The sequence below is a fragment of the Petaurus breviceps genome, unplaced genomic scaffold (assembly GCF_028583685.1).
Source record: "Petaurus breviceps papuanus isolate PSGF00001 unplaced genomic scaffold, PetGlider_PUasm1.0 118, whole genome shotgun sequence".
Lineage (NCBI taxonomy): Eukaryota > Metazoa > Chordata > Mammalia > Diprotodontia > Petauridae > Petaurus > Petaurus breviceps.
Genome location: NW_027185616.1, coordinates 24,175,301 through 24,188,438, shown reverse-complemented (window position 1 = coordinate 24,188,438; position 13,138 = coordinate 24,175,301). Strand labels below are relative to the sequence as shown.

Below are 13,138 nucleotides of genomic sequence, written 5' to 3'. Positions count from 1 at the left end.
TATTATACACACTGTTGTTGGTCAGTGGTATCAGAATTGTGTAATTCTTTATGATCCCATGGTCCGTGGGGTTTTCTTGGGAAAGATACTGGAGGGGTTAACCATTTCTTTCTCCAACGGATTAAGGCAAATAGAGGTTAAGAGACTCACCCAGGGTCACATAGCTAGTAAGTATCTAAGGCTGTGAGAAATTAATTTTTTTCTCTCTTTTTAATAACTCTATTTAATAACTAATTATTGAATCATGACCAAGGTTTTTCCCCTTTCCTACCTCCTCATCCAAAAATCAACTACTATAGGAAATCTCTCATACATATTTACCCAGGCCAAGACTTTAAAAGACAGCAAAAGAAATTCTCAGTTGGTGTTAATTGGTGTATTTCTGCTCACTGTGTTTGCTCAGACTGGTCTGGGAAAGTGCTGATTCTCTCTTTTCTCTTAACAAGTGATATGGAAATAGATGTCTCTATCAGCCAAGATTAGGGTGACAAAGAATATAGCCCACCTCTCATTATAATATTCATTTTCTTGTTGACCAATCACAGTTGATTTGCATCCTCAAGTGAACCCCTTTTCAAAATACTTCATAAATATCAAAGGTTCAAGAGGTATGGTCTTTTTGGCTACTGAGGGGACATTAAGCCTCTTTTTGTTGACTGTTTTCTAAATGTAGTCAATAAAACTGATATTAATTTACCCAGAAACTCAGTCTCACAGGAAATGCTTTTTTTTGAAGAGGGGAAGGCAGGGCAATTGGGGCTAAGTGACTTGCCCAAGGTCACACAGCTAGTAAGTGTTGAATGTCTGAGACTGTATTTGAACTCAGGTTCTCCTGACTCCACGGCCCATGCTCTATTCACTGCACCACCTAGCTGCCCCTTTTTAATCATCACAAGGCCAAATTTGAACTCAGGTCTTCCTGACTTTGCCTCACAATACATATTCCATAGAGATAGATAGATATTTATGGATATATTTATAGATATACACATATAAAAACATATATATGCACATGTAGACAATACATAGACTTTATACATACGTGGAGATAAATGTATATATGTAAATATGCATATATGCAAGAATATATGTGAATATATGCATAGGCACACATACATGTGTGTCTAAATACATACATAGATGGATGGATAGACACTGAGAGGCTGCCCATCTCAAACAACACCAGCATCTTACCTTTCTGTCTCTTTAACTGACTCCTCAGTGGTTTCCTTGTACTCTGGAACAGTGTCATTCATATCCATGCAAACTTTGCCCACAAATGCTCGCTGTCCAAATTTATCTGTGAAGTGTGAACAAAATAAAAAGTCAATTTAGGTTTTCTGTTTGTAAAAAGATATCTAGCCCAAATCTTAACTAGTTCAATAATCTGAGGTTTGGGAGTCAGAAAACATGAGTTAAAATTTACCCATTATTGTTGTGTGGCCTCAGACAAGTTATTTAACCTCTATGGGCCTCAGTTTCCTCATCTGTAAAATGGAGATGATACCTGAACTACATATCCCATAAGGTGACTCTAAGGCACAAATGAGATCATGCATTTAAAAGTGCTGTGTGAAATATAAAATATTAAATAAATTAAGTAATTTTTAATGTCCCAATTAAATTATCCAGAAGTGATAATCTGCCTATGACCTTGAAAGGCATCTGAAATGAGCATTGATCACACCCTATCATTTCCCACCATGGCACCTTTTTTCCTCTTTTTCCCCCCCTCTTAAATTTTACATCTCTTCTCTCACTTCTTTTTTTTTCCTCCCCCTTTTCTCTCTTTTTATATAAGTTGACTAGTCAATTATCAATGGCAGATTTTTCCCATGGATGTCACTAAAGAGGAGATTGTCAAATTATTCAGGCTGTATTTATGATTTTGATGGAATTTTAATTTCAGCTAGAAAGCCAAAGAGACACAGAAAGGTGTATATATTTTTTCAAAAGTGTCCCTCTTTGTTATTTGCAAAACTCTTTCTACTTTTATGGGGTGTTGTGAGAAAATTACTTGACCCAGGATCATACTGCTACTAAACATCTGAAGTAATTTTTGAACCCAGATCTTGTTGCCAACAAATTCAGGGCTCTACCTATTATATTAAACATACTGTGCACTGGGAATACAAAGACAAAAGTAAAAAATGACCCTCCATGTTTTCAACCCTCCCCTTTCCTGACCTCTCTACAGCATTTGACACAGCTGACCATCCTTTCCTTCTGGACACTTCTCTGGGTTTTCCCTCATCTGTCTGACACTCCTCCCCAGTCCCCTCAGTTGGATCTTCATCTATAACAAGCCCACTTCACCATGATTCCTCCCCAAGGCTATATGCTGGGCTGCCTCCTCCTTCCTTTTCATACTCTCACTGGGTGAGCTCATCAGCTCTCTGGGCTCAGCTGAGACCTTTATGCAGATAAGATTCAGATCTACTGTTCTAGGTCTAGCCCCATTCTGTGTCACTAATTGTTCACTAGACATTCTGAATTGGATGTCTTATGGGCACCTCAAATTCACTATATCCAAACCAGAATTCATAATCTCAACTGCTCTGGCATTTACCATTCTTCATAACCCAGTTCCTTTTTGTTTTAAGAAGGTTAGGGCCACCCAGGGTTACTGCGCCTTTCAGGGGGTCTGGGAGAGCAAAGCTATTTTCATAATATTAAGACGTTTGAATTTCTAGTATGGTAAGTGTAGAAAGACATTACCCATGTAGTCAAAAGTTCTTTGGGGGGTCCTCAACAATTCTGAAGAGTGTACAGAAGCCCTGAGACACAGAATTAGAGAATCCTCATCTCCTTCAACTGTAGGGTTGTTCTCTATAATGCCAATCCACATGGCGGACTAGTGAGCCCGCTGCCAGGTATGTGTAACAGAGTGACCCTTCCCCTGACTTTAGAACTTGCAGAGGTATCTTTTGACTGTTTCCTGCTAGTTTACAGGCATGGTGCTGAAAGCCATTTAAATTGTCCGCTAAGCTAGAAGAGAGGTATGTACAAAAGGTTTGAGCAGGAAATCTCTTGTTCTCCTTGATAGCTTTGGAATATCTTCAGCAAGCCTCCAGGTAGAAAAAGAAGCAGTTTCTGTGAACACACAGTGTTTTTTATTATTCATTCCTGTTGTGTTCTTTCTTTCTTGATAATAGATAAATGAGCATACTGATATGGGAGTGCCAAGGCAACCAGTGAGACTGGGAGATCCACTGACAACCAGAGTCCCGGAGTGCAGGGGGGAACAGTAGCTGGCTATGGTAAGGAGACAGTCTGGAGACATTTCTCATGCCTGATCCAGCTCAGCAACAAGCAACAACCCAGAAGTGAATTTTGGGGGAACTCTGCAGAGAGAAAGAAACTCCCAGGGGCAAGGACGCTCTTTGGCCACGTGTATTTCCCCATTTGTGTCGCAGCCCTTCCGTGCTTCAGATAGGAGCCTGTTCTCACCAGGAACTGATTGAGTGGGTAGAAGAGAGAGTATGGCCCCATGGTTGTTTTTTTTGGGGGGGTGTTGGTAATTGTATTTTGCTAACTGATGTTGTTAGTTAATTGATGCTGAGGAGATATTAACTGGTTGGATGATATTGAGGGAAGAAGCTGCTTGCTAGGTACCTGACCTACCAGTTCCAGTGTGTACTGGAAGAATGAGCCCCAAAACTGTGCCACACTATCTCCCTTTCTTCTTTTACACATTACTCTCCTCCACACGTTTTTGGAATGTTTATAATGCTCTTTCTCCCCTCTCTAGGCTTTGGTTCTAGGGCTCAATGCAAAAGATGATAAGTTAGAGTCAAAATGGTCAGGTTCAAATCCTGACTCCATCACTTCACCATGAGATCTCAGGTAATCACTTGACCTCTCAGGACCTTTCCTCACCTGTAAAATGAAGGGGTTGTACAAGATGGCCTCTAAGGCCATCCCACTCTAAACCTATGATTTTTGACTGCTTTTTAGAATACTATGTCTTCCTTGAAGACATCTCAAAACCCACCATCTGCAGAAGGCCTTTCCTCGAGGCTTACTTTCCAATTTATATGTTTATACCTTTTTGTGCACATGCTGTCTTCTTCGTTACAACGATAACTTCTTTTAGACAATGACCATTTTTGCCTTTTCTTTGTATTCCCAGTGCTTAGCACAATGTGTGGTACATAGTAAGCATTTAAGACTTGTGACTGATTATTTAGAGAAGGAAGTATTTACCTAGAGTGTCTGGTAAGGACTTGGAATAGATGAAAAGATTTCGAATAAATAAGGGGAAGTGAGTAAGCCCAGAGTAGTGAAGGAATACCTTGGAAAGGATAAGGGATGGTAACCACTCCCTTACCCAAACCTTATCTTCCCTTCAATGTCTTCCTTCACCACCAAGAGTGAGAATTTTCTCATCTGAATTCCTGTTGTACTAGCAGAGGAGATAAAACGCAGGACCTGGGGTCAAGGAGATAATGGTTTGAATCCTGTCTCTAGCACTATCTGGGTGACCCAGGGCAAATCACTCAGCCACTCACTCCCCATCTCCAGTTTCTTGGAGAAAGCGCCAACCACAAAGGGTTGTTGTGAAGATCAAATAAGATGATGTATGAAAACCTTGGCAAATCTTAAAGTGCTAAATAAATAACAGTGATGATTATTACCTAGCAAAATTCCTTATCCTGAGAAGAACTTTAATAACAAATGTTTGTCAAACTGATTTGAATGTGTTTAGCATTCAGTGTTGTATTTCTTTGTGCTGCTACTCGCCTTTCTCTGGAGTCTTCCCAGTTCTCCCGATTAGCCATAAAAATCTCCAAGAGGAGGAAGGATGTCTTAAGGGGAGGATATTCCAATCCCTAACATATTCTCTTGGAAGATATTCAATAAATGTTTATTGATGAAGGCGGAGCTGCTAGAAATATTGTTTAGGCAATTAAAAATGCTTCTAAAAATTCTCACCTGAGAAAATTTGAATTCAATGGCACATAACCCTTAGACTCAAAAGCCACAAACATAAATTAAGTTTAAAAAAAATAGGAACTACACAAATATAGGGAGGAGGGGAGGGAAGGAGAGAAAGAATTTGGAACTCAACATTTTTTAAAAATCAGTGTTAAAATTATTTTGACATGTAATTAGAAAAAAAAGAAAATGTTATTTAAAAAAAGACAAAAACTTCCATTTAAGGAACTGCAAGAAATGTATTTCTGAAATTCTTGTAATTAACCTCTAGGACTCTGTTCACGTAACAAATCCCAGCCAGGGTGAAGATGTCACATACTGGTCTGAGCTGGCCACTTCTGCGTGACATACCTTCTCATCTCTGAACTGCTCACCTGTAATATCAGCGAGGCGGAGGGATGCGTCAGTGTGGATTGTTCCAAAGTAGCATGCTGTGGTTGTACCATTCTTTAGAGTTCTCCTCTAAAAATAGATCATGAAAACCAAGGTTCACTTGTGCCCCCAAAAAACTACATGACAGAAAGGTCTGAAACCTTAATTCTAACCTTTTAATCTTCAATCATTTTTATTTGGAGCTGATTTCTTGGAAGATAGAATTTAACCAGGGAGGGGGTGGCTAGGTGGCGCAGTGAATAGAGCACCAGCCCTGGAGTCAGGAGGACCTGAGTTCAAATCCGGTCTCAGACACTTAACACAAAAAATAACCATGTGACCTTGGGCAAGTCACTTAACCCCAACTGCCCTCCAAAAAAAAAAAAGAATTTAACCAGGGTGATAATAGAAACATGAGTACATTCTGCAAATATCACATGTAGAGAAATTATGTAGTGCTAACTCCTCGATTTGATTTCCTTCCCCTGCACAGCTCAATAGTTCCGATTTTATAAGATGTCTTTTTAATGAATCTCAATTTAGGGCTGGGTAACAATTTCCAAACTATACTGAATTTAGGTATGAAAAATTGGAATTTTAACAACATTTCTATGGCACACACAAAATGTATCCAGTAAGCAAATGATTTACCTAAAGGAATATTATCTTTGGTCATAACTGATCAGTTGTATGGAAAAGGGCACTGGGTTAGATTCCAGTTCCAGTTTTGCCATTAACTTGCAATATGTAATGGGAATGTAAATTTTTAAGATCTTCCCTGCCCCTAGGCTAAAGTGCACCTGGAGCCTGGGGTGGGAGGCTTGTTTTTCAGTAAATACTTCTTGATTGACCAGTGAGACAATCAGGTTGTTACATTCTCTGAGCCAGGAGAAGGCTACATAAGCCCTGATGTGTAGCTTTGTTTTAGGGCTCACTTTGAGAAGTGTTCTGTGATTTGATCAGATGAAACTGGAAAGCCGTTGTCCCCCAGCTTTGAAACCCAGATGTTGATTGGGTATGGATGTAATGGTTGGACAGTTTGGAAAACTGTCTACTTGATCTGTTTCTCTGTCTTGATAATTCTTTGTCTGTATAATCTGAAGTTCGGGGTGCTGACCTTTTTCCCCTGAACTAGGTGAACGATCCATGTTTGACTGATTAAAGTAAGCTTGTTAACCCATTTTGAGTTGCTTTCCTTTATCAAAGCAGATCCAAGAACCTGTGTTGGCAGCGACCCTGAGGACACTTGGGGTGCTTGCCACTACACAATATTATGTTGGACAAAGGGGAGGTAACAGTGGAAGAGTGGGAAGACCATGGATTCCAGCAGACCTGAGTTCGAATCTCACCTCTGGCAATTAATTACTACCTGTGTGAACTTGGACAAGTTGTTCAACCTCCCTAGGCCTGAGTTTCTTCATGTGTAAAATCAACAGGCTAGATGAAATCAGGAGCTTTTAACTCTTGGTGCTCATGGATGCCTTCAACAGCCTGGTGAAGCCTAATGGGCCCCTTCTCAGAATAATGTTTTTAAATAACTGAAGGAAATGCTAAGAGCTCAGTGAAAAAAAAATGATTAATTATTAGACCTCCTGAAATCTGTCTACAGACTATGGTCTGTTCCCAGACTAAGAACCCTAACCCTGGGGTGGGAGGTCCCTTCCTGCTCTAAATCTGCCATTTAACCACTATGGGCTTCCGTTTCCTTATCTGTAAACTGAAAGAGTCAGACCAGATGATTACTGAAGACTTTTTACTCATTTAAATCTAACAAATTATTCATTAGTCCTGTCTCCACTCCTAGCCCAAGATCTATCTAGCTAATGATGAAATCTCAGGACTTCTGGCACAGGTAACGCTCTCTCCACCCCCTTGTTAACTTCAGTATTTCTTTTTTGCCTTATGGAGATGAGCTGCCAATGGATCCAGGTGCACTGATAGAAATCTGACTTCAATCAATCCCTTTGAAAAGGGCTCCAGCTTCACAAACAAGACTGGCAGAAGAAATACAGAAGCCAATTAGACAGAAGCGATGACCTCAGCCAATGGGCTGCTTCGGCTCTCTTAAAGGGGGCTTTTAGACAACTTGGATGATTGTCACACTTTCCTATTAATGAGGGAGCACAGTCTTACTTCTCGGTTTTTTTTCTCTGGTGTCTCAAAGACGCGTCCAATACACCTAAGTAACATGTGTTAAATGAAAACCCAATACATGATTAAGCTGTGAGTATATACACTACTACATCAAAAAAATCAGAACTCGTATTTATTCCTTTCAAGGCTTGAATTGCACAAGGCAGCAAGAAGTCTGTACAGTATCTAAGTACCTCTGTATAATGAATGACCTTAGAATAAAATTTTTATTTCATCACTGCAGAATCCCTGTCATAAGGGAAAAAAGATTTCTAATATCCTTCTTCCTCTCTCCCAAGCTCTTCCCTCTCTTATCTTTTTCCCCCTTTTTAGAGGGGGGAAGGCAGGACAGTTGGGGTTAAGTGACTTGCCCAAGGTCACACAGCTAGCAATGTTAAGTGTCTGAGGCCAGATTTGAACTCAGGCCCTCATGACTCCAGGGCCAGTGCTCTATTCATTGCGCCACCTAGCCACCCCCCTCCCTCTCTAGTCTTAACACAGGCAGCGAGGTGGTGTAATAGACAAAACACTGGCCTTGGAATCAGGAAGACTCATTTTTCCTGAATTCAAATCCAGCCTCAGACACTTACTAGCTGTGTGACCCTGGGCAAATCACTTCACCCTGTTTGCCTCAGTTTCCTCATCTGTAAAATAAGCAGGAGAAGGGAATTGCAAACCACTCCAGTGTCTTTGCCAAGAAAACCCCAACATGGGGTCATGGAGAGTTAGACACAATTGACAAGGACTAGACAACAACAAGAATAACAAAGTCTTAACACAGAGAGGCCTGTACCCATCCCGGCTCAAAGACCTTGAAGGAACGCCCGTGTACGGGATAAAACACGAACTCCTCGGCTTGGCACCTAAAGCTTCCCGCAACCTGACTCCAACCCAGCTTCCCACCATTGTACCCCCTCATATGTTCCACATGACAGGAAAACCATGCAACTAGCTATTCCCGAACCTTGTCCTTTAGCTTTCTTTTCCCCAGAACATTTGGAGTAATATCACAGAGCTGCAGAAAAGCCAGAGGAAAAAAAGAAATCAAAGAAGTGTATCCGTGAGGCTTTCTTTAAGTACCATGAGCCCAGGGAGGCAAAGCAGAGAGAGTACCAGACTGCATCAGCAGACCTGGGCTCTTGTCCCTGTTCCCCCACCTACTGGCTGAGGCACCTTAGCAAGTCCTTTGACTTCTCTCAGCCTCAGTTTCCTCAAGTGTAAAACAAGGGCAAATAGGCTGAATGATTTCTAAGATCCTTTTCAGTCCCCCGATGCTGATTCTTGTTGATTTAATAGGATGGACTATAGCATGCATACACGATACTTACAACCACTCTGGTATAGACTTCTTCAGCAAAATCCTTATTGCTGAATTTGTTTTCTGTTGGAAATGTATACTTTGTTAGCCATTCCAGGAGAGGGAGATCCACATTACTTCCGGCAAACACATACTGCGGTGCGTGGATGTGTGTATCGACCAGCCCAGGAATGAAGAACTCCCTGGAAATTTAGATGAGAGAAAACAGGTCAGCTGAACACGAAGCTGTTGTTCCCACATCCTTCCAGATTCTCCTTCAAAAATATGTGGCACGGAGGGCGGCTAGGTGGTGCAGTGAATAGAGCACCGGCCCTGGAGTCAGGAGGACCCGAGTTCAAATCCGGCCTCAGATGCTTGACACACTTACCAGTCGTGTGACTTTGGGCAAGTCACTTAACCCCCAGTGGCCCTCCAAAAAGCAAAAAAAAAAAAAGTGGGGCACTGATTGATGAACCAGACAATCGCTGGGCTGTAAAATCCTCTATATAAACGTACCTCGATTGTTAGAAGGGCTGAGCTTAAAGTGAGGCTATGTACAAAGAAAGAAGGTAAGGAGAGCAAAGGAGATAGCCAAGAAAGGCAGTATCAGAAAATCTGAGGAGGGATTACTTTCATTTCAGAATGAGTGTGGAGGAGAAATCAAGGAAGACTTCATGGAAGAGGTGGCACCTGACCTCAAGGCTGTGTTTCAACAGGTGGATATGGAGGGAATTTATCTGTGCATGAGGGATGTCCTGTGCAAATGAATGGAGGTATAAGTGTGACCGGGTGAGATGGGAAATAGCAAAGGAGGTAACAGCACACACATATATGGCGCTTAAAGTTTACAAAGTGGTTTATGTACATTCTGTCCTGTCACCCTCACCTATACAACCCTCTGAAGAAAGGTAGTAGAAGGATTACTTGCATCCGTCTTATAAACAAAGACACTGAAGGTTAAGTAACTGAAATAGTAAATGATGGAGTGGGGACTCACACTTTGGGCTTCTGCCTCCCAAATCCAGACCCTCTGTTCACTTTCCCACTGCAATGTACCACAGTTAACAGCCTAGTATAGCTGAAATGCAGGAGTAGTGTGAAATCAGGTTGGAAAGGTAGGTAAGGGCCAGACTGTAGATGCCTTTAAATGTCATAATAATGTTGTTCTGTCATGTCTGACTCTTCATGACCCCATTTGGGGTTTTCTTGGCAGAGATACTAGAGGGGTTTGCCATTTCCTTCTCCAGTTCATTTTACAAATGAGGAAACTGAGGCAGAGTTAAGTGATTTGCCCAGGGTCACACAGCTATCAAGTGTCTGAGACCGGATTCGAACTCAGGTCCTTCCTGACTCCAGGTCCAGGGTTCTATTCACTGTGCTACCTAGCTGCCTAAAAAGTCAGGTCTAGGAGTCTGCTTTATCCTGTTGGCAATAATGAGCCACTGCTGAGAGGTGTTTGAGGATGACACCCAGAAGGGTCAAGACCTCACTGTTCACATCACCCCTGGTCAAAACCCTGTAGTGACTTCCTAATGCCAGGAGGATCAGTGTTGACAAAAAGCTCTTGAGGCCTATGTTTTAAGGCCCTGAAGAATTCTACTTCACTTTTATTTCATAAAACTAGAGTCAGGGCGGAGTCGAGATGGTGGAGCAGAAGCAGGACCTCCCCACCGCTCCAGGTCCCACCTTCCCCAATCCATGTAAAAAGTGGACTCTGAACAAACTTGGGAGCTGCAGAAACCACAAAATGACACAGAGAAGCTAACCTCCCGCTGAGGACAGCCCGGCAGGCCTGCAGGAATCGGCCCGCACAGTGCTCTGGGAGGTTCCAGCCTCAGACACTTAACAGCCACACAAAAACCCTAGCTGTGTAACCTTGGGCAAGTTACTTAACCCCAATTGCCCTCCAAAAGGCAAAAAAAAAAAAATTGGAAGAGGCAAGGGAAAATGGTCACAATGGAGGGGAAGAATAGGAGGGCAAAAGGGAATGGGTCAACCTTATTCTCACTGAATTTGGCTTAGGGAGGGAATGACGTACACCCTAAAGAGGGGATCTCACCCTCCAGGAGAGTAGAGGGGAAGGGCATGAGAGGGGGGATGGTGGAAGGGAGGGCAGGCTGGGGGGAGGGAAGTGGGAAGCACCCACTTGTGAAAAGGGACGGGATCAAAGTAGAGAATAGAACAAGTGGGAGGTGGGATGGGAGGGAGGGAAATACAGTCAGTCTTCTACAATATATCCACTATGGAAATGTTTTGTGTAGCTACACATGTACAACCTATACTGAACTGCTTATCTTCCCAGTAAGGTGGGTGACAAGGGAGGAAGGGAACGAATAATGAATCTGTAATTCAAAGTTTTAAAATCAAAGGTTTAAAATATATATACATATATATATATATATACTATTATTAATATTATTTTACATGTAATTGGGAAATAAGATATGTAGGCACTGGGGCGTAGAGATCCACCATGCCCTACTGGAAAGTCGAAGGGGGTATGGGAGAAGATATGGGAGAGAGCAGGTTGGACGTGGGGATATCCTGTGGGACTGCTATTTTGGGGTGGTGGGTAGGGGGAAAACGGGGAGAAAATTTGTAACTCAAAATCTGGTGGAAATGAATGATGTAAATCAGAAGTTAATAAAGCATTTGATTTGAAAATATAAATAAGTTTAGAGCCAGAAAAGACCTCTGAAACCCTCTAGCCCAACCCCCTCAGGAATGATGAACCCTAAGCTTAGGTGACGTGCCTAATATCACATTGGCATTAAAGGTATCAGAAGCAGGATTTGAACTCGGTGTTTCTAACTTCAGGGCTAATGCTCCTTCCACTGTGCCAAACTGCCTCCCTACTATGCTATGGTTTGGTCTCTCCTTGTTCTCATTCTGCCCTCTCTCACCTCCTGGCTTCTTTGCAGATGGTCCCTCATGCATAAAAATTTCTCTCCTCTCCTCTCCTCATTTACCTTTTTTTTTTTTTAAGCAATCGGGGTTAAGTAACTTGCTCAAGGTTACACGGCCAGTTGTTTCTGGTTGTGGTGCTGAGTATCTGAGCCCAGATTTGATCCCCAGGTCATCCCGACACTGGAGCCGGTGCTCTCACTCGCTGAGCCACCTGGCCGCCCCGCACACCTTCATTTCTTATGTGATCCCTGAGGTCTTTGAACTAAGTGTGTCCTCGGCTGACTAGAAAAAAGTAAACACATCAGTGAGAGCTTTATGAGTTATGGTTTTGTGATATTAAGTGCTCTGAAGTCAAATAGCATTATTATAAGAGTAGTGGTATTTAAAAAGTGAGATTTTTCTTTTAAGAAGAAGGTTGGAGTCATTGAAAGCACTTCATAATTCCCTAATTGCAATCTAACTTCTTCTGTTCAATTTTGGGCCCAATTCATCATCCACCTCTACTGTCCATCCTAATTGGACAGCTCTGAGGGATGCCCACCAAAATACATAGTATCATTTAGGCACAGGTGTTTTTAACCTATTTGGTTTTTCCAGCCTGAAAAAAAAAATCTAGAAGAGTGTTTAAATATACTCTTTTGAGTGATTGTGGATTTCATTTAGGAAGCTCTGCAATGTTCTAGGGATAGGTAAAATTACCACATAACCTGCAAATGAAAGTATTTGCAGATTTTCACAATTGACAGGAAATCTCTCTTTCATTTGGGTTGAATGTCTCCCTCTTTTATATTTCACTTGATATTCATAGTTAGAAGACCATCAAAATTAAAATAATTGGTGTATCAAAGGAAAGCTGGATGATATTAACATAAGCCCAGTAGACATTTTGTTGGAGAAGAGGCTTTAAGGGAACATTTTGTCCTATCGAATCAAATACTTAATGGTAAACGTACTGCTATCATGCACTGAGTGTACCTTTGACTGAATTATGTGACTAATAGATGTGCTCTGTTGCAGAATACTGTTTGAGAAAGCCTCCCTCTTTTCTTTTCGTATTTTCACCAAGGATGACCTCAATTTATATGCAAATTCTCTCAAAAATTTTATAAAGATCAGAAAGTAAGTTTTAAGTCAATAGTTCTTGATATTATTCTCTCATTTTTTTCATCTTTTCCTACCTTTCTTTCAGAGAGGCTGAGAATTGTTTCCCTATTTGTCACCCTCCCTCACCCCAATTATGTTGCTTCCAGAAGAGGTCTATATACATGGTCTGGCTCAGTTGCTCTGTCTATCTTTGCCTTGTTTATTGTGAATTCTATGTCTCCACACAGCATATCAGGGGCCATAATGACAGTCCAAATGTGGTATGGTTGTTCTGCTGTCAGTGAAGGATAAAAGTATTTGCTACAGAAATAGTGACAGATTCTTTCTTTCTTTCTCTCTTTTTCTTTCTTTCTTTCTCTCTTTCTCCATTGCCTTCCTTTCTTCTTT

The 13,138-nt window shown here is 41.5% G+C and overlaps 1 protein-coding gene across 2 annotated transcripts in view; it reads right to left on the bottom strand.

The window, feature by feature from the left end:
• Nucleotides 1-13,138, bottom strand: part of GDA (guanine deaminase) — a 188,476-nt gene that overhangs the window by 34,955 nt on the left and 140,383 nt on the right. For both annotated transcript variants that reach the window (XM_069087093.1, XM_069087103.1), the window contains exons 3-5: nucleotides 8,772-8,943; nucleotides 5,313-5,400; nucleotides 1,195-1,300 (exon numbers count right to left, since the gene is read on the bottom strand). In XM_069087093.1, coding sequence (XP_068943194.1) covers nucleotides 1,195-1,300; nucleotides 5,313-5,400; nucleotides 8,772-8,943 — 366 coding nt within the window. The remainder of the gene's footprint in view (nucleotides 1-1,194; nucleotides 1,301-5,312; nucleotides 5,401-8,771; nucleotides 8,944-13,138) is intronic.